Source organism: Enhydra lutris, unplaced genomic scaffold, assembly GCF_002288905.1.
Source record: "Enhydra lutris kenyoni isolate GAN:26980312 unplaced genomic scaffold, ASM228890v2 scaffoldscaffold20, whole genome shotgun sequence".
Classification (NCBI taxonomy): domain Eukaryota; kingdom Metazoa; phylum Chordata; class Mammalia; order Carnivora; family Mustelidae; genus Enhydra; species Enhydra lutris.
The window spans coordinates 4,167,769-4,193,680 of record NW_019154104.1 but is presented as its reverse complement, the minus strand read 5'-3'; the positions used below and the strand labels follow the sequence as shown (position 1 = coordinate 4,193,680).

The 25,912-nt window shown below is 38.1% G+C and overlaps 1 protein-coding gene across 1 annotated transcript in view; it reads right to left on the bottom strand.

Annotated features, from left to right (window-relative positions):
- Nucleotides 1–25,912, bottom strand: part of LOC111148698 (cation channel sperm associated auxiliary subunit beta) — a 120,758-nt gene that overhangs the window by 21,059 nt on the left and 73,787 nt on the right. Inside the window, 3 exon segments of the mRNA XM_022505492.1 lie at nt 399–538; nt 6,473–6,802; nt 21,206–21,396. Of these exon segments, the coding sequence (XP_022361200.1) occupies nt 399–538; nt 6,473–6,802; nt 21,206–21,396 (661 nt within the window).

Here is a 25,912-nt window from a genome sequence, read left to right as displayed (position 1 = left end):
TATACCAAGCAGTCTTGTCCAAACCTCGCTCATTGAGCCTCTGTTCCATAATGCTAAGATTTTATTTATTTTCAGAGAGAGAGAGAGAGAGAGAGAGCATGAGAGTACAAGCAGGGTGAGTGGCAGGCAGAGGGAGAAGCAGGCTCCCCGCTGAGCAGGGAGCCACCCCAGGCTGGATCCCAGGATCCCGGGATCATGACAGGAGCTGAAGGCAGAAGCTTGACTTAACAGGTGTTCCCTGTAATGCTCTACAGCCTTTTTTGTAATTCCCCAAATGTTAAAAGTGCTTAATCATTCTTGAGAGGTAGGATTATGTGTAATTTCTTCTTCTTTCTCTTAGCTTATATGCTAAGTTTTCCATAATTAATAGACTTTTTTGTAATGAAAGAAAATCTTACTTGACGCAAAGCTTTGCTAGCTGCAGAAATTTTCATTATGTAACTCTCACTATCATCAAAAGAGCCTTCACTTTTAACTTCCAGCAGATTTGCATTTCCAACAATGACGTTCAGTGGTGGTATTTTGAGTGTTCGAACACCTATGGAAACAAAGCTAAAGGTTAAAATTAAATCATTGTATGTCAGTTATACTAAAAAAAAAAATCTGGGAACTAAAAAAGAAAAAAAAATCATGGGAATTTTAAACAATTTCATAATGACTAGCTAATCAGGATTCTAGAACATGTACAGAATCTATTCTGAAGGCTTCATAATGGCTACAGCTATAATTAGGAATTCATAGAAAGTTAAGTTTGATGGTTCTTAGAAAAATTTAACTTCACAAATATTTTCTCCTAGAGATATTGCTTACCTCCATTTCTCATTCTTCAGCCAAGGTCTCAAATGCATGGAAAGGTCACTTGGACAGTACCGATACCACTGAGCTGCATGGCTCAGTGAAGAAACTGTATGGTGACTAACACAATAAAAATAACTAAAAAAGAAAGAAACTGAAGGATGCCTGCTCAGTTTCAAGAGCTATCAGCCCACTGTGGCCATGACAAAAGGAGACCTGTCATCAGGCCAGTTTCTACCTGCAGGCCACCTGCCTGTAATCGCTCCATACTGAGAGATTTACTAGAATAAGATATTTGACAGACTATGTAGTCTATCTGCCATCTTTACTAATCAGCAAACCAGAACTGAGAGGTAGGAAATGCTTTGCCTGGAGACTCATGGACAGCAGTTTCCTTTAAACCAGAGTGAGCTGGCTAGTGCTTCCTAAACTGTTGCTGGGTATTTCTGTTAAAATGCAGATTCTGATCTACCAGGACCTGCGGAGGGGGCCGAGGTTACCCACCCTCCACCTCAGCTGTACTGAGGTATCACTGACGAAGAAAACTATATATATATATGAAGAGAGAGAGAGTATAACGTGATGATTTCATACATATATGTCTATATATACACACACTGTGAAATGATAATTTAATTAACATTCACAAATTCACAGTTACTTTGTGTGTGTAGTGAGAACATATAAGATCTACTCTCTCAGCAAATTTCAAGTATACAATATAGTATTATTATATTATTATTACTATTACTATTTTGAGAGAACATGGGGAGAGAGGGAAAAAGAGAGAGAGAGAATCTTAAGCAACCTCCACACCCAGCATAGAGCCCAAAGAGGGTCTCAATCTCACGACCCTCATCTCAGGACCCTGAGATCATGACCTGAGCCAAAATCAAGAGTCAGAAGCTTAACCAACTGAGCCACTCAGGTGCCTCTGATTCAGTGTTATTAACTATGGGCCCCATGGCCCATGTTACATTCCCAGAACTTACTCATTTTACAACAAGAAGCTTGTATTCCACTGACAAACATCTGTCCATTTTTTCTACTCCCTAACCCCTGGCAACTAGCATTTATTCTACCCTCTAGTTCTGTGAGTTAGACTTTTTAAAAATCAGATTCCACATCTGAGTGAGATGATACAGTACTTATCTGTCTCTTTGTGGCTCATTTCACTTTCCATATCCTCCAGGTTCATCCATGTTGCTGCAAATGGCAGAATTTTCTTCTTTTTTATGGCTTAATAATAATCCATGTCCTCTCTCTCTCTCTCTCTCACACACGCGCACACACACACACACACACACACACACATTTTCTTTATCCATTCATCCATCAACCAACACTTAGTTTGTTTTTGTACCTTGGCTATTATAACCTGCAATGAACATCGGAGTGCAGATATCTCTTTGAGATCCTGACTTTGTCTCCTTCAGATATACCCAGACATGGGATTGCTGGATCATTGGGTAGTTCTACTTCAGATTTTTTGAGGAACTGCCATACTTTCCATGGTGGCTGCTCCAGTTGCCATTTCCACCAACGGTGCATGAGGGTTCCCTTTTTGTCCATATCCTCACCAATGCTTCTCATCTCTTGTCTTTCTGACACTTGCCATTCTAACTGGTTTAAGGTGATATCTCACTGTGGTTTTGATTTGCGTTTTCCTAATAATTTGTGATTTGAACACTTTCCCCCATATCTGTTGGCCATTCATATGTCTTTTTTTAAAAAAGATTTTATTTATTTATTTGACAGACAGAGATCACAAGTAGGCAGAGAGGCAGGCAGAGAGAAAGGAGGAAGCAGGCTCCTTGCTGAGCAGAGAGCCCGATGTGGGGCTTGAGCCCAGGATCCTGGGATCATGACCTAAGCTGAAGGCAGAATCTTTAACCCACTGAACCACCCAGGCACCCCTCATATGTCTTCTTTGAAAGACATCTACTCAGATTCTTTGCCCATTTTTTAATTGCATTATTTGTGGGGTTTGTTTTTTTGCTATTGAGTTGTATGAGTTTCTTATACATTTCAGATATTAACTGCTTATCAGATATATGGTTTACAAATATTTTCTCCCACTCCATAGACTGTCTTTTCATTTTGCTGATGGTTTCCTTTGTTGTGCAGAAGCTTTTTAGTTTGATGTAGTCCCACTTATTTACTTCTGTTTTTGTTGCCTTTGATTTTTGTGTCATATCCAGAAAAGTCAGTGTCAAGATCAAAGTCAATGATCTTCTCCCCTATGTTTTCTTCTAGGAGTTTTATGGTTTTAGATCTTACATTTAAGCCTTTAATCCATTTAAGTAATTAATCCATTTCATTAATTAATTTCACTAATTAGTAAGATAAGGGTTCAGTTTCATTCTCTTGGATGTGATTAACCAGTTTTCCCAATACCATTAATTGAAGTGACTATTTTTTTCCACTGCGTGTTCTTGGTTCCCTTGTTAAGGGCTGTCTATTTTAGTCCATTGGGCTATGTGTATGGCTTTTATGCCAGTATCATAATGTTTTGATTAAGATAATGTAATATAGTTTGAAATCAGGGAGTGTGATGCCTCCAGTTTTGTTCTTCCTAAAGACTGCTTTAACTATTCAGGGTCTTCAATGTGACATATGACATTAATCTAATGAAAGGTAAAAATCATTGATCATCGCAATAGATGTAGAAAAAGCATTTTACCAAAAAAAAAAAAAAGCATTCTACAACATTCAATGTCCATTCTTAATAAAAACTGTTGACAAATTAAGTATAGAAGGAATGTATTTCAACACAATGAAGGTCATAAATGACAAAACCATAGCTACCTTCATACTCACATGCCATCATACTCGTAATACTCAAAGCTTAAAACTTAGGGAAAAAAAAACCTTAAAACTTGGCCTCTAAGATCAGAAACAAGACAAGGATGCCTACTCTTACTACCTCTCTTCAACATGGTACTGGAAGCCCTACCTAGAACAATTAAGCAGGAAAAAGAAATAAAAGGCATCCAAATCAGAAAGGAAGAATTAGGGGCACCTGAGTGGCTCAGTGGGTTAGGCCTCTGCCTTCCACTCAGGTCATGATTCCAGGGTCCTGGGATCGAGCCCCGCATGGGACTCTCTGCTCAGCAGGGATTCTGCTTCCCTCTCTCACTACCTGCCTCTCTGCCTACTTGTGATCTCTCTCTCTCTCTCTCTCTCTCTCTGTCAAATTAAAAAAAAAAAAAAGAAAGGAAGAAGTAAAATTGCCTCTGTTTGCAGGTAACAGGATCTTACATAGAGATAAGTAATGCCCCAGAATCCAGAACACAAATCAGTTGTGTTTCTAAATACTAACAACGGACTATCCAAAAGAGAATTTAAGAAAACAATCTCATTTACAATAGCACTAAAAAGAATAAAATACGTAGGAATAAATTTAACCAATGAGGTAAAAGACCTGTACACTGAAAACTATGAGATATCAGTGAAAGGAACTGAAGAAGAAACAAATAAATGGAAAGACAGCCCATGTTCATAAATTACAAGAATATTCTTAAAATGTCCATACCTACAGACTCAATGCAATCCATATCAAAATTCCAATAGGGTTTTTCACAAAAATAGAAAAACACCCCTAAGATTTGCATGGAATCACAAAAGATTCTGCATTTCTAACAAGCAGCTAGGTGCTGCTTATGTGGTCGGTCTAGGCACCCACACTTTGAGTAGCATGCACTAGGCTTTTCTTCACAAAGAAGCAATAGAGTTGATTTGCTGATTACTCTTTGCTTCCATCAAACTGAATGAGTAAAATTGTACCATTCAACAATGGATTTGATATATTTTAAAGCTGAAATATTTAGAACACTGTGGGCCTTGCACTGGAATATGAAGAGATAAAACAGGAACAGAGTTTTAAAAATCCAGAATGGTCAAGATGATAGGTAAATTGTTTACTGTATTCTGACGCCAGTTAAGAAAGGTCACACTATTCAAGAACTGTTGTTGGAACAACTTGCTAATCACCTATAATATATCAAAGTGAAATCAATGTAAATTAAAGACTTAGATGGAAAGTTGAATTAAATTAAAACTCTAGAATTACTTGAAGGAAATATGGACAATTAGTCATGTAATCAATGAGAAAAGATTTTAAGAGTTTCAAGAGGAAGGGTTTTTTTTTTAAACAATATTTAAGTGCCACAGTATTGATTGAAACACAAAAAGATGTCCTCCAATTTTTTTTTGCAATTTCCATTTGTATAAATGCATTTGGTTTTGTTTTTCAAATGAGCCTTTTAAAAAATTGTGTTTTGTTCTTTCATTATGATTCATATATCTTCTTTTATCTCTTCGAGAGTTTTACATATAGTGTCTTTCTGATTTTTCTATTATCTTAAGTCCTTGGAGATTAAAGATCAAGTTCTTGGGGTGCCTGGATGGCTCAGTCAGGTAAGCAGCCAACTCTTGATCTCAGATCTTGATTTCAGGGTCATGAGTTCAAGTCCTGCTTTGGGTTCCATGCTGGGTGTGGAGTCTACTTTATAAGTAAGTAAATAAATAAATAAATAAATGAAATGAAAATAAAAATCAAGTTCTCTTTTCTTCTGTTAGGTCATTTGGTTACATGGTTTTAAAATGTTTTCCTCAATTTATGTTCAATGGAGATCTATTTTTCCATGGAAGTCTATGTTCCCTGGACTATGGAAATATTCCTACAAAGGGTTTTATGCTTGCTTAAGCTGGGGCCCATGCATTAAAATTACTTCTCATCTTGGGATTCCTACAATTGGTGTGTTGCCTCTAGGTGTTACATAGTCCTGGAGTTTGCGGTTTTTACAGGAGATCCTTTTTTCCCACTTTGGGTCTCATGGAGATGGTAGTTCCCTGAGCTCCCTCTTTGGGTTGGAAGATAAAGTTTTCATAATCCCCTTTTCATAATTTAAGCTCCCAGCTTTACTTACTGGTTTTGGTTCCAGCCTCCTACCACAAATTATATTCTGCCAACAGTTGGGTATTAAAATCTATCCCTCTGCCAACATGGCCTATATCTAAGCCTCACATCTTTCAGGGAGCCACAAATTAGCTAATTTCTTTGGCTTTGAGTTCCCTCTTCATTTTGGTGACAGAATTTTCTTCTCTTTCCCTCCCCCTTCCCTTCATCTTCCTTTCCTCTTTCTAGCTCAGTTATTTGCCAAAATTTTTGTTTTATTTTCCTTTATGCCATTTCTCCTTCATCTTTAGGAAGTTTAATTTCATTTTTGTAATAAATAAATGCCATGGAAAATGGGGAAAATAGAATACTATTTAAAAGCCATTTTTTTTTTTGCTCAAAATAAATACTTGAAATAACTACAACAATACCAAAGCAACTAAATGGGTTTCTTTTCAGAGGACAGCAAAAATCTAAACTAAAATCCCGTGTAAACTTGGGCTGCTAACTTAACATCACTTTTCTCATTTATAAATTATATAAATTAAAATCTAGCCTTTTTGAGTTGTTGTAAGTATTAAGTGAAAAAATACATAAAAATAATTTAGTACAGAGCCTAAGAACATAGTAAGTGTTCAATAATTAGAAGCTAATACCGTGATTAACAGAATGTCAGCTACCATGTAAGCCAAAGATAATGAAAATATCAAAGAGTATATTTTACATTCAAGAAAAACAACATCTCCTTTTGATGTTTCCCAGTAAAAATAAACTTACCTTCTGTATTAGGTATAACCTTAACTTTGAAAGTGTAAGATTTCCCCAGATCAATGTATTTCAGGACATTGAGGAATAGGGAATGATCTTGTTGAAACCAATAATTACATGGTTTTGCATATATAGACCACATCCGTCCATTTCTGTGCCCCAAGTTGTATAAGAACCAGGAGTCTTTTTGGATGATCATATTGTTGAGTATTCTGTCAGGCATGGTAGCAATAGCTAAAGCATTCTTATCATCTAAAATGCTTGTGATCAGGAAGCTGCTATGACCAGGAATCACCACAGTCTTCTCTACATCCAGGTCTTGAAATGAGGCATTAGTACCTGGAGCTAAAAAAGGAATAATTTATTGTAAAATAAAATAGCCAATGTTATTCAAGCATCCTGGTGGACAGAACTGATGAAAACATTATTTGAGTTTTTAAACTGTGGTCTTAACCAGGGAACACACTGGCCAGCTTTGAGGTTAGAATTCAAATTATTTTGTAGAAAGTATATCACAAATATGTCAAACACAAATGTATTCTTAAACCTTTATTATTAAACTAGTTCCCTAAAATCCTCCACAGGGGGGGAAAAAAAAAGACACCTTCGTAGGGCCAAGTAAGTATAAGAAAGCTGATTTCTTTACTTTAGAACTACCAAGAACCTTAATAACTTAGAATCTTTATCGTGATTCTAAGAGAAGGATAACATAGAGAGAAGGATAACATGAGAGAAGGATAACCTAAGAGAAGGATAACATAGCCAGTGTTTCCCCAGGACCTAAAGGTCTGCCTATTATATAGAAGGTGCTCAACAAATATTTGTTGGGTAGATGAATAATTGATTATTTAGGAAGGGCATGAAGATTTAAAAGAACTAGACTTTAGGGCAGGACTGTGAGGAACATCCCCACATAAGATGATGTGAGAGGATCCATAAGAAGGCTGTTTCAAGGAAGGGGAGGTCACCACATTCAAATGTCTTGATACCTCAGGAAAGATACCAGCACACCAATGTTCTCCTCATTCTGAAAAAATCAACAGAAGTAGTCAGAAGAGACCCTCATTGTTTCCTTTGTTGTGTATGCATGCTCTAATTTCTCCCACTTTATTATTTTTTTATTAACATATAATGTATTAATTTTTGTAGAGGTACCGGTCTGTGATTCATCAATCTTACACAATTCACAGTGCTCACCATAGCACATACCCTCCCCAGTGTCCATCACCCAGTTAGCTCATACCTCACCCTCCACCCCTGCAGCAACCCTTAGTTTATTTTCTGAGATTAAAAATCTCTTATGGTTTGTCTCCCTCTCTGGTTTCATCTTTTTTCATTTTCCCCTCATTTCCCTTATGATCCTCTCTCTTGTTTCTCAAATTCCTCATATCAGTGAGATCATATGATAATTGTCTTTCTCTGATTGGCTTATTATGCTTAGCATAATGCCCTCTAGTTCCATCCATGTCATTGCAAATGGCAAGGTTTTGGGGTTTTTTTGATGGTTGTGTAATATTCATATATATATATATATATATGTATATATACACACACACATACACACACACATAGATATATAGATATAGATATATATACAGATATATAGATAGATATAGATATACCACATTTTCTTTATCCATTCATCTGTTGATGGACATCTGGGCTCTTTCCATAGTTTGACTATTGTGGACATTGCTGCTATAAACATTGGGATGCACCTGCCCCTTCAGTTCACTACATTTGTATCTTTGGGGTGAATACCCAGTAGTGCAATTGCTGGGTTGTAGGGTAGCTCTATTTTTAACTTTTTGAGGACCCCCCATACTGTTTTTCAGAGTGGCTGCACCAGCTTGCTTTCCCCCCAACAGTGTAGGAGGGTTCCCCTATCTCTGCATCCTTACCAACACCTATTGCTTCCCAACTTGTTAATTTAGCCATTCTGACTAGTGTTGGGTGGTATCTCATTGTGGTTTTGATTTGTATTTCCTTGGTGCCGAGTGATGTGGCTCACTTTCTCATGTGTCTGTTGGCCATCTGGATGTCTTCTTTGCGGAAAGGTCTGTCCATGTCTTCTGCCCATTTCTTGACTGAATTATTTGTTCTTTGGTTGTTGTGTTGGATATGTTCTTTATAGATTTTGAATACTAGCCCTTTATCTGATATGTCATTTGCAAATATCTTCTGGTTGTCCTTTGGTTTTGTTGACCGTTTCCTTTGCTGTGCAAAACTTTTTATCTTGATGAAGTCCCAAAAGTTCATTTTTGTTCTTGCTTCCCTTGCCTTTGGCGATATGTCTAGGAAGAAGTTGCTACAGCTGAGGTCGAAGAAGTTGCTGCCTGTGTTGTCCTCAAGGATTTTGATGGATTCCTGTGTCACACTGAGGTCTTTCACCCATTTTGAGTATATTTTTGTGTGTGGTGTAAGGAAATGGTCTAGTTTCAGTCTTCTGTATGCAACTGTCCAATTTTCCCAACATCATTTGTTGAAGTGATTGTCTTTTACCATTGGACATTCTTTCTTGCTTTGTTAATTAGTTGACCGTAGAATTGAGGGTCTATTTCTGGGTTCTCTATTCCATTCCATTGATCTATGCATCTGTTTTTGTGCCAGTACCACACTGTCTTGATGATTATAGCTTTGCAATAAAGTTTGATGTCAGAATTGTGATGCCACTAGGTTTGGTTTTCTTTTTCAACATTCTTCTGGCTATTTGGGGTCTTTTCTGGTTTCATACAAATTTTAGGATGGTTCCATTTCTTTGGAAAAAGTTGATGGTATTTTGATAGGGATTGCATTAAATGTGTGGATTGCTCTAGGTAGCATAGATAGTTTCATAATATTTCTTCTGATCCATGAGCATGGAATGTTTTTCCACTTCTTTGTGCTTCTTCAATTTCTTTCATGAGTATTCTATAGTTTTCTGAGTACAGATTCTTTGCCTCTTTGGTTAGATTTATTCCTAGGTATCTTATGGTTTTGGGTCCAATTGTAAATGGGATCAACTTCTTAATTTCTCTTTCTTCTGTCTTGTTGTTGCTGTATAGAAATGCAACTGATTTTTGTGCATTGATTTTATATCCTGACACTTTACTGAATTCATGTATGAGTTCTAGAAGTTTCAGAGTGAAGACTTTTGGCTTGATATGATAAAGAATCATTTCATCTGCAAAGACTGAGAGTTTGACTTCTTCTTTGCTGATTTGGATGCCTTTTATTTCTTTTTGTTGTCTGATTGCTGAGGCTAAGACTTCTAGTACTATGTTGAATAGCAGTGGAGATAGTGGACATTCTTGCCGTGTTCCTGACTTTAGGGGAAAAGCTCTAAGTTTTTCCCCATTGAGAATGATGTTCACTGTGGGGTCTTCATAGATGGCTTTGATGATATTGAGGTATGTACCCTCTTATCCCTAAAATGTGAAGAGTTTTGATCAAAAAAGGATGCTGTACTTTGTCAAATGCTTTTTCTGCATCTATTGAGAATATCATATGATTCTTGTTTTTTTTTTTTAAGGTATTGTATCACATTAATTGATTTGCAGATGTTGAACCAACCTTGCAGCCCAGGAATAAATCCCACTTGGTCTTGCTGAATAATCCTTTTAATGTACTGTTGGATCCTATTGACTAGTATTTTGGTGAGAATTTTTGCATCCATGTTTATCAGGGATACTGGCTTGTAATTCTTTTTGATGGGGTCTTTGTCTGGTTTTGGGATCAAGGTAATAATGGTGGCCTCACAGAATGAGTTTGGAAGTTTTCCTTCCATTTCTATTTTTTGGAACAGTTTCAGGAGAATAGGAATTAATTCTTCTTTAAATGTTTGGTAGAATTCCCCTGGGAAGCCATCTGGTCCCAGGCTCTTGTTTGTTGGGAGATTTTTTATTACTTTTTCAATTTGCTTGCTGGTTATGGGTCTGTTCAGGCTTTCTATTTCTTCCTGGTTCAGTTTTGGTAGTTCATATGTCTCTAGGAATGCATCCATTTCTTCCAGATTGTCTAATTTGCTGACATATAGTTGCTCATAATATGTTCTTATAATTGTATTTCTTTGCTGTTGGTTGTGATCTCGCTTCTTTCATCCATGATTTTATTAATTTGGGTCCTGGGTGCCTGGGTGGCTCAGTTGCTAATTGTATTAATTTGGGTCCTTTCTCTTTTCTTTTTGATAAGTCTGGCCAGGGGTTTATCAATTTTATTAATTCTTTCAAAGGACCAGCTTCTACTTTCATTAATCTGTTCTACTATTCTTTTGGTTTCTATTTCATCAATTTCTGCTCTGATCTTTGTATTTCTCTTCTCCTGCTGGTTTAGGCTTTCTTTGCCTGTTCTTTCTCCAGCTGCTTTAGGTGTTGGGTTAGGTTGTGTATTTGAGACCTTTCTTGTTTCTTCAGAAAGGCTTGTATTGCTATATACTTTCTTCTTAGGACAGCCTTTGCCATGTACCAAAGATTTTGAAGTTATATTTTCATTTTCATTTGTTTCCATGACTTTTTAGAAATTCTTCTTTAATTTCCTGTTTGACCCATTCATTCTTTGGTAAGATGCTCTTTAGCTTCCATGTATTTGAATTCTTTCCAACTTTCCTCTTGTGGTTGAGATCTAGTTTCAAAGCGTTGTGGTCCAAAAATATGCAGGGAATTATCCCAATCTTTTGGCACCTGTTGAGATCTGATTTGTGACCCATGGTGTGATCTATTCTGGAGAATGTTCCATGTGCACTAGAGGAGAATATGTATTCTGTTGCTTTGGGATGGAATGTTCTGAATATATCTGTGAAGTCCATCTGGTCCATTGTGTAATTTAAAGCCTCTTTTTCTTGTTGATCTTTTGCTTAGATGTCTGTCCTTTTCAGTGAAGAAGGTGTTCAAGTCCCCTACTATTATTGTATTATTGTTGATGTGTTTCTTTGCCTTTATTATTAATTGGCTTATATAATTTGCTGCTCCCATGTTAGGGGAATATATATATATATATATATATATATATATATATATATATATTTTAATTTTTAATTTTTTCAGCATAACAGTATTCATTATTTTTGCACCACACCCAGTGCTCCATGCAATCCATGCCCTCTCCAATACTCACCACCTGGGTCCCCCAACCTCCCACCCCCCACCCCTTCAAAACACTCAGATTGTTTTTCAGAGTCCATAGTCTCTCATGGTTCATCTCTCCTTCCGATTTCTCTCAACTCCCTTCTCCTCTCCCTCTCCCCATGTCCTCCATGCTATTTGTTATGCTCCACAAATAAGTGAAACCATATGAGAGTTGACTCTCTCTGCTTGACTTATTTCACTCAGCATCATCTCTTCCAGTCCTGTCCATGTTGCTACAAAAGTTGGGTATTCATCCTTTCTGATGGAGGCATAATACTCCATAGTGTATATGGACCACATCTTCCTTATCCATTCATCCGTTGAAGGGTATCTTGGTTCTTTCCACAGTTTGGCGACCGTGGCCATTGCTGCTATAAACATTGGGGTACAGATGGCCCTTCTTTTCACTACATCTGTATCTTTGGGGTAAATACCCAGTAGTGCAATGACAGGGTCATAGGGAAGCTCTGTTTTTAATTTCTTGAGGAATCTCCACACTGTTCTCCAAAGTGGCTGCACCAACTTGCATTCCCACCAACAGTGTAAGAGGGTTCCCCTTTCTCCACATCCTCTCCAACACATGTTGTTTCCTGTCTTGCTAATTTTGGCCATTCTAACTGGTGTAAGGTGGTATCTCAATGTGGCTTTAATTTGAATCTCCCTGATGGCTAGTGATGATGAACATTTTTTCATGTGTCTGAGAGCCATTTGTATGTCTTCATTGGAGAAGTGTCTGTTCATATCTTCTGCCCATTTTTTGATATGATTGTCTGTTTTGTGTGTGTTGAGTTTGAGGAGTTCTTTATAGATCCTGGATATCAACCTTTTGTCTCCACTGTCATTTGCAAATATCTTCTCCCATTCTGTGGGTTGCCTCTTTGCTTTTTTGACTGTTTCCTTTGCTGTGCAGAAGATTTTGATCTTGATGAAGTCCCAAAAGTTCATCTTCACTTTTGTTTCCTTTGCCTTTGGAGACATATCTTGAAAGAAGTTGCTGTGGCTGATATCGAAGAGGTTACTGTCTATGTTCTCCTCTAGAATTCTGATGGATTCCTGTCTCCCATTGAGATCTTTTATCCATTTTGAGTTTATCTTTGTGTATGGTGTAAGAGAATGGTCAAGTTTCATTCTTCTGCATATAGCTGTGCAGTTTTCCCAGCACCATTTATTGAAGAGACTGTCTTTTTTCCACTGTATATTTTTTCCTGTTTTGTCGAAGATTATTTGACCATAGAGTTGAGGGTCCATATCTGGGCTCTCTACTCTGTTCCATTGGTCTATGTGTCTGTTTTTATGCCAATACCATGCTGTCTTGGTGATCACGGCTTTGTAGTAAAGCTTGAAATCAGGTAACGTGATGCCCCCAGTTTTATTTTTGTTTTTCAACATTTTCTTAGCGATTTGGGGTCTCTTCTGATTCCATACAAATTTTAGGATTATTTGCTCCAGCTCTTTGAAAAATACCAATGGAATTTTGATCAGAATGGCATTAAAAGTATAGATTGCTCTAGGCAGTATAGATATTTTAATAATGTTTATTCTTCTGATCCAAGAGCATGGAATGGTCTTCCATCTTTTTGTGTCTTCTTCAATTTCTTTCATGAGTGTTCTGTAGTTCCTCGAGTACAGTTCTTTTACCTCTTTGGTTAGGTTTATTCCCAGGTATCTTATGGTTCTTGGTGCTATAGTAAATGGAATCAATTCTCTAATTTCCCTTTCTGTATTTTCATTGTTAGTGTATAAGAAAGCCACTGATTTCTGTACGTTGACTTTGTATCCTGCCACATTACTGAATTGCTGTATGAGTTCTAGTAGTTTGGGAGTGGAGTCTTTTGGGTTTTCCATATAAAGAATCATGTCATCTGCGAAGAGAGAGAGTTTGACTTCTTCATTGCCAATTTGGATACCTTTTATTTCTCTTTGTTGTCTGATTGCTGTTGCTAGGACTTCTAATACTATGTTGAACAAGAGTGTTGAGAGTGGGCATCCTTGTCGTGTTCCTGATCTCAACGGGAAGGCTGCAAGCTTTTTCCCACTGAGGATGATATTTGCTGTGGGTCTTTCATAGATAGATTTTATGAAGTTCAGGAATGTTCCCTCTATCCCTATACTTTGAAGCATTTTAATCAGGAATGGATGCTGGATTTTGTCAAATGCTTTTTCTGCATCAATTGAGAGGACCATGTGGTTCTTCTCTCTTCTCTTATTGATTTGTTCTATCACATTGATTGATTTGTGAATGTTGAACCATCCTTGTAGCCCAGGGATGAATCCCACCTGGTCATGGTGGATAATCTTTTTAATGTGCTGTTGGATCCTGTTTGCTAGGATCTTGTTTAGAATCTAGCATCCATATTCATTAGTGATATTGGTCTGAAATTATCCTTTCTGGTAGGGTCTTTGTCTGGTTTGGGGATCAGGGTAATGCTGGCTTCATAGAAAGAGTCTGGAAGTTTTCCTTCTGCTTCAATTTTTTGAAACAGCTTCAGGCGAATAGGTGTTATTTCTTCTTCGAAAGTTTGGTAGAATTCCCCAGGGCATCCATCAGGTCCTGGGCTCTTGTTTTTTGGGAGGTTTGATCACTGCTTCAATCTCATTACTAGATATCAGTCTATTCAGGTTGTCAATTTCTTCCTGGTTCAATTTTGGGAGTTTATAGTTTTCCAGGAATGCATCCATTTCATCTAGGATGCTTAGCTTATTGGCATATAACTGTTGATAATAACTTCTGGTGATTGTTTCTACTTCCTTGGTGTTAGTTGTGTTCTCTCCCTTTTCATTCATAATTTTATTAATTTGGGCTTTCTCTCTTTTCTTTTGGATTAGTGTGGCCAATGGTTTATTGATCTTATTGATTCTTTCAAAAAACCAGCTTCTAGTTTCATTGAGACGTTCTACTGTATCTCTGGTTTCTACCTCATTGATCTCTGCTCTAATCTTGATGATTTCCCCTCTTATGTGTGGAGTTGGTTTCATTTGTTGTTGATTCTCCAGTTCTTTAAGACAGCTGGTGTATTCTTGATTTTTCAATTTTTTGAGGGAGGCTTGGATGGCTATGTATTTCCCCCTTAGGACCGCTTTTGCTGTATCCCATAGGTTTTGGACCAAAGTGTCTTCATTCTCATTGGTTTCCATGAATTGTTTCAGTTCTTTGATCTCCTGGTTGATCCAAGCATTCTTAAACAAGGTGGCCTTTAGCTTCCAGGTGTTTGCATTCTTTCAGAACTTTTCCTTGTGATTGAGCTCCAGTTTCAAAGCATTGTGATCTGAGAATATGCAGGGAATAATCTCAGTCTTTTGGTATCGGTTGAGTCCTGATTTGTGACCCAGTATGTGGTCTATTCTGGAGAAGGTTCCATGTGCACTTGAGAAAAATGAGTATTCTGTTGTTTTAGGGTGGAATGTTCTGTATATATCTATGAGGTCCATCTGGTCCAGTGTGTCATTCAATGCTCTTGTTTCTTTATTGATTTTCTGCTTCAATGATCTATTTCTGAGAGAGGTGTGTTAAGATCTCCTACTATTAATGTATTCATATCAATATGACTCTTTATCTTGATTAACAGTTTTCTTATGTAATTGGCTGCTCCCATATTGGGGGCATAGATATTTACAATTGTTAGATCATTTTGGTGGATAGTCCCTTTAAGAATTATGTAGTGTCGGGGCACCTGGGTGGCTCAGTGGGTTAAGCCTCTGCTTTCGGCTCAGGTCATGATCCCAGGGTCCTGGGATCGAGCCCCACATCAGGCTCTCTGCTCAGCAGGGAGCCTGCTTTCCTCCTATCTCTCTCTGCCTGCCTCTCTGTCTACTTGTGAGCTCTCTCTGTCAAATAAATAAATAAAATCTTTAAAAAAAAAAAAAAAAAAAAAAAAAAAAAAAAAAGAATTATGTAGTGTCCTTCTGTATCTCTGACTACAATCTTTAGTTTAAAATCTGTCTGATATGAGAATTGCTACCCCGGCCTTCTTTTGAGGCCCATTGGCATGAAAGATGCTTCTTCATCACTTCACTTTCAGTCTAGGTGTATCTTTAGGCTCAAAATGGGTCTCTTGTAGACAACATATGGATGGGTCCTGTCGTTTTATCCAATCTGCAACCCTGTGTCATTTTATGGGTGCATTTAGGCCATTCACATTGAGAGTGATTATTGATAGATATATTTTTTTTTAAGATTTTATTTATTTATTTGTCAGAGAGAGAGAGAGAGAGAGCGAGCACAGGCAGACAGAGTGGCAGGCAGAGGCAGAGAGAGAAGCAGGCTCCCCACAGAACAAGGAGCCCGATGTGGGACTCGATCCCAGGACGCCGGGATCATGACCTGAGCCGAAGGCAGTGGCTTAACCAACTGAGCCACCCAGGCGTCCCTTGATAGATATGTTTTTATTGACATCGTGTTACCTTTGAAGTCTTTCTTCCTGTAGATTGTCTCTATATTTCTGTTCAATGCTATTCTTAAGATTTTTCCTGTTTTATAGTACCCCCCTTAATATTTCCTGCAGTGTTGGCTTGGTGGTTGCATAGTCTTTTAAGCCTTGCCGGTCTTGGAAACTCTTTATCTCTCCATCCATTTTGAATGTCAGTCTTGCTGGATAAAGTATTCTTGGCTGCATGTTCTTCTCATTTAGTGCCCTGAATATATCTTGCCAGCCCTTTCTGGCTTGCCAGGTCTCTGTGGACAGGTCTGACGTTATTCTGATGGGCTTTTCTCTTTAAGTAAGGAGTCTCTTTGTCCTAGCGGCTTTCAAGAGATTATATCTACAATTATGATTCCTCAATTTGACTATCAGGTGCCTTGATGTTTTTCTGGAATCTATAATCTTGGGTGGAGACCGTTCAGCCTCTAATACACGAATGCTGGTTCCATTCGTGAGATTGGGAAAATTTTCATGAAGAACTTGTTCCACTATGTCTCCTAGACTTCTTTCTTTCTCCTCCCCTTCAGGGATTCCAAGAATTCTGACGTTGGAACGTTTCATGGCATCATTTATTTCCCTGATTCTATTTTCGTGGCTTCTAAGCTGTTTGTTCCAGGCTTCCTCTGATCCTTTCTCTCTATTTGTCCTCCAGATCACTAATTTTATCTTCTGTCTCAGTTACCCTAGATGCCCACTGGCGTCTTCTGCCCCTGTAGAGATCCAGAAGTGTATAATTATGGTCTCAGGCTATTTTCATGGGTGATCGGAATTCTTTGGTAGGTAATCAGCTCACTTTAGGGTACAGGTTGAAAAGGCGCCTCCTCCTACTTCCCCGCCATCTTGTCTCCCGGGAATATATATTTAAAATTGTTAGATCTTCCTGTTGGATAGATCCTTTAAGTATAATAAAATGTCCTTCCTCATCTCTTATTATAGTCTTTGGTTTAAAATCTAATTTGAGTGATATAAGGATTGCCACCCCAGCTTTCTTTTGATGGCCATTAGCATAAGTGGTTTTCCAGCCCTTCACTTTGAATCTGTTGGTGTCTTTGGGTCTAAAATGAGTCTCCTGTAGACAGCATATTGATGGGTCTTGTTTTTTTATCCATTCTGGCACCCTGTGTCTTTTGATTGGTGCATTTAGCCCATTTACACTCAGGGTAACTATCGAAAGATATGAATTTAGTGCCATTGTATTGCATGTAAGGTGACTTACTGTATATTGTCTCTGCTCCTTTCTCATCTGTTACTTTTAGGCTCTCTCTTTGCTTAGAGGACCCGTTTCAGTATTTCCTGTAGAGCTGGTTTGGTCTTTGCAAATTATTTTAGTTTTTGTTTGTCCTGGGAGCTTTTTATTTTTCCACCTATTTTCAATTACAGCCTAGCTGGATATAATATTCTTGGCTGCATATTTTTCTCATTTAGTGTTCTGAATATATAAGGCCAGTCCCTTCTGGCCTGCCAGGTCTCTGTGGATAAGTCTGTTGCCAATCTAATATTTCTACCTTTGTAGGTTACAGACCTCTTGTCCTGAGCTGCTTTTGGGATTTTCTCTTTGTCTTTGAGACTTGTAAGTTTTACTATTAGATGATGGGGTGTTGACATATCATTATTGATTTTGAGGATTCCTGGATTTTGATGCCTGATTCCCTCTCCAAATTAGGGAAGTTCTTAGCTATAATTTGCTCCAGTATACCTTCTGCACCTCTCTTCTTCTTCTGGGATCCCAATTATTCTAATATTGTTTCATCTTATGATATCACTTATCTCTTGAATTCTCCCCTCATGATCCAGTAGTTGCTTATCTCTCTTTTTCTCAGACTCTTTATTCTCCGTCATCTGATCTTCTTTATTACTGATTCTCTCTCTGCCTAATTTATCCTAGCAGTTAGAGCCTCCACTTTTTTTATTGCACCCCATTAATAGCCCTTTTGATTTCGACTTGGTTATATTTTAGTTCTTTTATTTCTCCAGAAAGGGATTCTCTAGCATCTTCTATGCTTTTTTCAAACCTAGCTAGTAACTTTATAACTGTCATTCTGAACTCTAATTCTGACATCTTACTAATGTCTGTATTGATTAGGTCCTTGGCAGTCAGTACTGCCTCTTGTGTTTTTTTTGTTTTTTTTTTTTTTTTTGAGGTGAGTTCTTCCGTTTTGTCATTTTGTCCAGAGACAAATAAATGAATGAGAGAACAAAATGCTAAAAGGGTAACAATGATACCAGAAAAATATACACTAAACAAATCAGAAGAGACCTGAAATTGGGGGGAAAAGAGAGAGAGAAAAAAAAAGGAAAGAAAGAAGGAAAAGAAGAATATGATCAGGCTGGTGAATAGAACAGAGCCACACCTTAGATTTTGGGTGTATTTTGGTGTTAGAAGAAATTGTATCCCAAAATTTTAAAGAAAGAAAAACATATATGTATATATTTATATAATTGTATATATATATATGCATACACACACACACACACACATACAAAAAAATAAGGTTAAATGCAATGAAGGGATAGAAGATGATGGCAAAAGCGATAATTTAAAAAGACTTTAAAAAACAAATTGGTAAGATGTTGGTTGAAAAAAGAAAGAAGAAAAATTCAAAAAAAAGAGAGAAAAAGAAAAAATAAAGAAATTTTTAAAAAATTAGCTCTGAAAGATTAAAGAATAATGGGGGAAAGGCCATGAAATCTATGTTCTCTATTCCCCTAGCTCTGAAGTTTTGTAGTTCTCATTGATCGGTAAACTTGGTCTTGGTTGGATGTTCTTGCTGATCTTCTGGGGGATGGGCCCACTGCAGTGATTCTCAAATGTCTTTGCCCGAGGTGGAATTGCACCACCCTTGCCAGGGGACCAGGCTAAGCAATCTGGTTAGATTTGCTCTCAGTAGCTTTTGTTCCCTGAATGCTTTCCATATAGTTCTGGGGGACAAGAATGAAAATGGTGACCTCCCAATCTCCAGCCCTATAGGAGCCAAGAGCTTGGGCCCCACTCCTCAGTGCACCCTCAGAGAAAAGTAGTCAATCACTCCTGTCTCTCTGGTCTCTGGCTGCACTCTGTGCTCACCCAGCCCATGACGAGCATTTCTACCTCTGGCGTGTGGCCCCATTTGGAGTCTCCAAACCCAGCAGATTCCTGCACTGCTCCTCCTGGGGGCAGAAGGAGGGGGGAATCTCTCCAGATCTGCCATTTGTGGGGTCCCTGCTTGAAGAGTAGTGGTCTGACTGTGCTGCAGATCCTGGTTTATGACAACCCTGAGCTGAGAGCCCCCTCCTCAGCTCTGTCTCTACAGCTGGCTTCCCTGCTCTGATACCTGGGAGCTCTGCCACACTCAGGCACCCGTGGTCTATGACCCCAAGAGTCCCGAGATCACACTGTCCCAACAAGGGGTCCACCTGCCCTGCTTAGTCACTGGAACGATGTCCCTCAGTGGAGCAGACTTCTTGAAGTTCTGATTTTGTGCTCTGCTCCTCTCTCACTTGCCAGGAGCTGGCTGACAGAGGATCCCTGCCTCTGTGGTCCATCTTCCTATATATCCCCTCAGATTCACTTCTCCACATTCCTACCTTCCAGAAAGTTGTTGCTTTTCTGTTCATAGAATAGCTGCTATTCTTTTCTTTGCTCTCCAATTGAGTTGGTAGGTGTTCAGAATGGTTTGATAACTATCTAGCTGAATTCCTGGGACCAGACAAAATTTAGGTCTCCTACTCCTCTGCCATCTTGCTCCTCCCCTCCTCTCCCACTTTATTATTATTTTTTTTTATTTACTGGAGAAAGAGACAAAGAGAGAGAGGGAGAAAGATTGAGGGGAGAGACCGAGTGGGAGGAAGAGAGAGAATCCCAAGAAGACTCCCTGCTAAGTATGGAGGTGGATAATGGGGCTCTGTCCCAGGACCCTGAGTTCATGACCTAGGTAGAAACCAAGAGTTGGATGCTTAACCAACGGAGCCATTCAGTCATCTCATAATCTCTCCCACTTTATACAAACCAACAAAAATCCTTTCCCATCTTCCCTCCAATTCACATAATCTCTTTCCTCCCCTTTTAACAAAATTCCCGTCAAGATAGTTGCCTTCATTCACTGTCTTCAATTCCTCTCTGTTTAGAGGAATTCAGTTCCTACTGTTTAGAAACTAATCCAATCACACTTTTTGTCTACACTGTTCCACCCAACAAAAGCTTCTGTCAAGGTTACCAATGACTTGCCCACAGATCTGCTGGCTGGCTTCCTTCTTCATCTGACCTGACCTACTGGTTCCCTCCTTCTTGAAAGATCTTCTTCACACTTTCTCTTAATTCTTCTCTGAACAGACCACCCACTCTCCTGTCCTAACTCTTCCACTATCTTCCTAACCATTAATTGTTGCAATGCCAAGGATTGCAACTCAGAGCTTTTCCTTTCCATATTTATACTACATATTTATACTACATATTTCCAGGTGGTGTCATCTGGTTTCATAGCATCAACTATCATACATATACTGACTACTCAAATTTCTCTCTCCAGTCAAGATACCTTCCCTGAACTCCAGGTTTGTCTTCCTAAATATGAACCTCATTTCTCCACTTGGATGAATGACAGGTATCTTAAATTTAATATAATCTCTTACCTGATTACTGCAATCACAAAATTGATTTCTCTGCTTTTCTTCTTGACTTCTATCACCTGCCCAGCCCATTCCCAATACAGGAACCAAAGTGATCTTGTTAAAACCAAAGTCCAATCATGTTACTTTCTGCTTGAATGCTTCCAATGGCTTCCCATTTACTCACAATAAAAGCCAAATCCTTACAATAAATGGTACTAACTTTGGATTTATATCTATTGTATATAATTCTTTAAATAGAAATATCCTACATAATTATTTTAATATGTAGGGCAAAATCTACATGGACTTCTAATATCTTTTTCTTTCTTTCTTTTTTTTTTTTTGGACTTCCTATTTTCTTTTGCTTCTCTTGAATACTGTTTAAGACAAAATAACATTATAAAAATAAATGAAAGGCACTACTATATATGAAATATTAATGAAGTTTTAGCTAGATTTTAGTATATTAGAATTAAACATTCCTCCAAGGACCCAAGTGTATGTAGATTTCAGTAGCTTGCAAAATGGACTAAATTTTGAAATCTACTGTTCATCTATAAATGAGCATGAACAATCTTCCCAAAAGATAATTCTTCATTCTAGCCATCAAAGATGTACCACATTATTACACTTACTTTGTGATTGAAGAGTAAGTTTATAGGAGACAATTCCAACTCGACTAATGGTAAGGGAACTAGACAAACAAGTGCTTTCATTCACTTCTTCTATTCCAAAAGGGTCTATCACTTCCGCAATAACAGAGGACAAAAATCCTTCAGAAGTGTTATGATGTAATATCTTTCTTATGTAAGCTGTTCCAGTTTTCCTAAAAACCAAACCAACAAACATCAAGCCATCTGGATAAAACAGTGGTTCAAATGAACAAGTTTGTGAACACATGATTTATAAATATACTACAAACAGCTAACAAATGAATACTTGGTTAACATTTGTTCAACCTCACTAGCCAGCTATAGCAACTGGATACAATTTCTCACCCATCTAATTAGCAGATATTTTTAAATGACAGGGTTCAGGAGCATCAAGGATTGAGTGGAGATAGGCACTCATCCACCACTAATGGACTATAAACTGATACAAGCTTCCCAGAAATCAAATTGACTGCATGCATTAAGAGCTCTAGCATTATATTTTTTCCCCCTCTGAATCCATAAGTCTACTGACAGGGTTCTATCTTAAGACAATAACTTGAAGTGTAGAAAAAAAAGCTTTCCACACAGAGATGTTCACCAAGGAATTACGATAAAAATTAGAAATAAGAAACAACAATGATAGGAAAATTAAGTAAATGATAATACATGATCCACTTAGAACAAATGCAACTATTAAAATTGCATTTAGAAAGTGTTTTTAATTACATAAGTAAAGCAGTCATGTTATAATGTCTAAATGAAAGAAGGAAGGTGAAAAATATTAATTAGAAAATAAAAAATGCATATTTAAGAGATTAATTGGTAATTTATCAAATGTTACCAGTTGTCGCTTCTTAATGTTTATCCTCATGTTTACCTTTATTTTAAAAAGGTTATTTATTTATTTATTTATTTGACAGAGAGAACAGATAGGCAGAGCAGCAGGCAAAGGGCAAAGGACAAGCAGACTCTGTGCTGAGTATGGTGCCCAGTATGGGCCTGGATCCCAGGACCCTGAGATCATGACCTGAGCCAAATCAAGAGTCAGTCGCTTAACCCACTGAGCCACCCAGGTACACCCGTGTTTATCTGACTTCTAAGAAATTTGTACAGTGAGTAAGTATAAGGAAAAAAAATCCATTTTTTAAAAATGTAAAAAAAGAGTAATAAATAGACACAGACCTTACACCCTTCACAAAAATTAGCTCAAAGTGGATCACAGACTTAAATATAAAATGCAAAACTATAAAGCTCATACAAGATTAACATAGGAGAAAACCTACATGACCTTGGTCATGTGGATAACTTTTTAGATATGACACAGAAGGCATGATCCATGAAAGAAAAAACTTGATAAGCCATACCTTATTGAAGTTAAAAACTTCTGCTCTGTGAAAAACACTGCCAATAAAATTAGAAGACAAACCACATATTGGGGCATGGGGGCATGGATATTTGCAAAAAAACACATTTGATAAAGGACTGTTACCCAAAATAAACTGTAAAGCAGGAAAAAAAGCCTTTTTTTTTTTTCTCTACTTCCCTAGATTCTGCACCTGGGGCCCTGAAAATTAAACTGACAAGAGACAGATTACAAGAGGAAAACAAATAGAGTTTATTAACTTGTGTGTCATGTGTCCACAGGAGAGAAATGTCAGTGAGGAGGAACTCAAGGGGATGGTTAGAACCTGGGGTTTACAAAGCATTTTTAACAAAGAACAGTAAGTTTGTAGAGAAGTGACAAGACAAAGGAAAAGAGGTTTAGAGTGCCAGACTGTAGAAAAGTTAATGTACAAGGAAACTAATGAAAGAGAAGTCTTGCTTAATAAGATTTGTTATGTAGATGCTGCTCGGGTTTGTGAACTGATACTCTCTGGAGATTAGGGATCATCTTGCCTTTCTTGGGAGGGCAGAGATTTTTTTTTCTTTCTCTTATTTTTCTTTCTTTCTTTCTTTCTATTTTTTTTAAAGATTTGTTTACTTTAGAGAGAGAGAGAGCTTGAGCATGAACAGGGGGAGGGGCAGAGAGAAAGGGTGGGAGAGAATCTCAAGCAGACTCCCCAGTGAGGGCAGAACCAGAGGCGTGGCTCCATATCAGGACCCTGAGATTGTGACCTGACCTGAAACCAAGAGTCCTGGGACACTTAATTGACTGAGCCACCCAAGCATGCCTCTTTTTCTTTCTTCATTTTTTTAAAAAAGAATTTATTTATTTATTCATTCATTCATTCATTCATTCATTTGAGAGAATGTGTATGTGTGTGTGTGTGTGTATGTGCGCGCGCCCGCGCGCACCCACATGCTTAATTGCTTCACTGTTGTTTTTCCTTCAAGTTTTTTCTCAGATGAGAATTCGGGCAAATGATAAATATCTATGTTCTTGGTTAGAAGACCAGAGGAGAAGTAATAGCTCTGTCATGTATCAGTTGTGTGATATCTAGAAATCCCATCCCTGCGAATCACAGGGTCCTTACACGTGTTTTATGAAGGGGTTACTTCGGTTTCAAGTCAAAGGCTTTTTTCCCTTGTGTCTGCTTCTTTTCAACTGCCTTCAGCTGAAAATAATCTGTAAGCCAAGCTGGAATATTTTGGGGTGGCATATTGTGATCCCCTACAATACAAAACACTCTTAAAACTCAGTAGTAAGAAAACAAACAACCCAATTAAAAACTGGCAAAAGATCTGAACAGACACTTCACTACAAAAGGTATGCAGATGGCAGATAAGCACATGAAAAGATGCTTTGTGTCATAGGTCATCAGGAAATGCAAATTAAAACAATCACAAGATGCCACTACACACCCACAGAATAGCAAAACTTGGGGTACCTAACTGGCTCAGTCAGTAGAGCACTGACTCTTAATCACAGGGTTGTGACTTCCAGCCCCACATTAGGTGTGGAGTCTACTTAAAATGTAAAAAAGTAAATAAAAATAGAATGGCAAAAATACAAAATGCTGATAACATCAAATGTATGCAAGGATGTGGAGCAACAGGAACGCTCATTCATTGCCGGTGGGAATGCCAAACGGTACAGCCACTTTGCAAGATAGTTTGGCAGTTTCTTATAAAGCTAAAAATGTTCTGGGACCCAGCAATCACATTTCTTGGTATTGATCCAAATGAGTTGAAAACAAGCTCACACAAAAATCTAAAGAAGGGGGCACCCGGGTGGCTCAGTGGGTTAAGCCTCTGCCTTAGGCTCAGGTCGTGATCTCAGGGTCCTGGGATCAAGCCCTACATTGGGCTCTCTGCTCAGCAGGGAGTCTGCTTCCCCCTCTGCCTGCCTCTCTGCCTCCTTGTGATCTCTCTGTCAAATAAATAAATAAATAATCTTTAAAAAAATCTAAAGAAGGATGTTTATAAGAGCCTTTATTCATAATTGCCAAAAACTTGGAAGTAACTAAGCTGTCCTTCAGTAAGCGAATAGATAAATAATTGTATCCATTCAGACAATGGTATGTCAGTGTAGTTTCATGGATAGTAACAAGTGTACCACCATAATGCAGGGCACTGATAGTGGCAAAGGGGGCTGTGTGGGTGTGGAGGGTGAGTCTATGAGAACTGTACTTTCTGCTCAGTTTTGCTCTGGACCTAAAACTTATCCCAAGAGTAAAGTGTACTAAACACACACACACACACACACACACACACACACACACACACACAAACCTTAACCTCTTTGCCTCTGAAGTCAATGACCAATGGCCAGGTAGCTACCTTAACTACCGAAGCTGTCTCCCCCCTTCGCTATTGGAGTCTCTTGTATTCGAGTATTTAGGATTGCTCTTGGTAATTGCACTCTACCATTCCAGGAGAGGTAAGAAATCCAATTTTAAAGGAGGAGGGAAGGAGATTTGGAAGGATAGGCTTAAAATTAGAGGAGTCAGTGAGTTCTTGAGGCAGAGAGGAATATCTGGGGAAAATATTGCAAAAGGACAGATAGACAACTACCATCAAACTTAACTACCTACACGTGCTAAGCTCGAAGGCTGATGCCATCCTGCGCCCCGCCCCCTTCCCACCCAGTGGCCTACTGTCGGTGGCCTTTCCACCACCCCATCTCACTATGCACCATCCTGTTTATTAAACACAATGGATTTTTTCTTGCTCTATGCATTTACACTTGCAATTCCTTTCACCTGGAAAGCTTTTCCCTTAGTTCTTTGCTCTCTGTTCTCAGCTCTTTGCTGATCCTTCTCAATCCCTTTGGTCACCACATTTACTTTCTTCTTAGCATGTATGAGATCTAAAAATGTTTTTTGTTACCTATTTGTCATCTGCCCCTGGTCATTAGAATGTCTTCTCCATTTGAGCAAGGACCTTGTCTATTTTAATTATTACAATCTTCCCAGTGCCAGCATAAGACTCGACACATACTAGGCACTTGGTACATATTAACTGAATTATTAAATAGCCTCACTAAAAATGTGTAAATGTTGATGCTTTCCTTTTAAGCAATTTAGTACAAATAGTGACATTGTTATCACTTTTAAGAGTTTGCTGACTCTGTTATAAAATGAAATAAGTTCCTTCTTAATACTTGATCACTTATGAAGCGACTATAATTCTCCAGTTACCAAGCAGATACTTTTTTTTTTTTTTAAACTTGGGTGGGTATTTAGCCAATTCCTACTGTGGGAAGGAGTTTGATTCAGTATCAGTATTGAATCAGTTTGATTCAATATC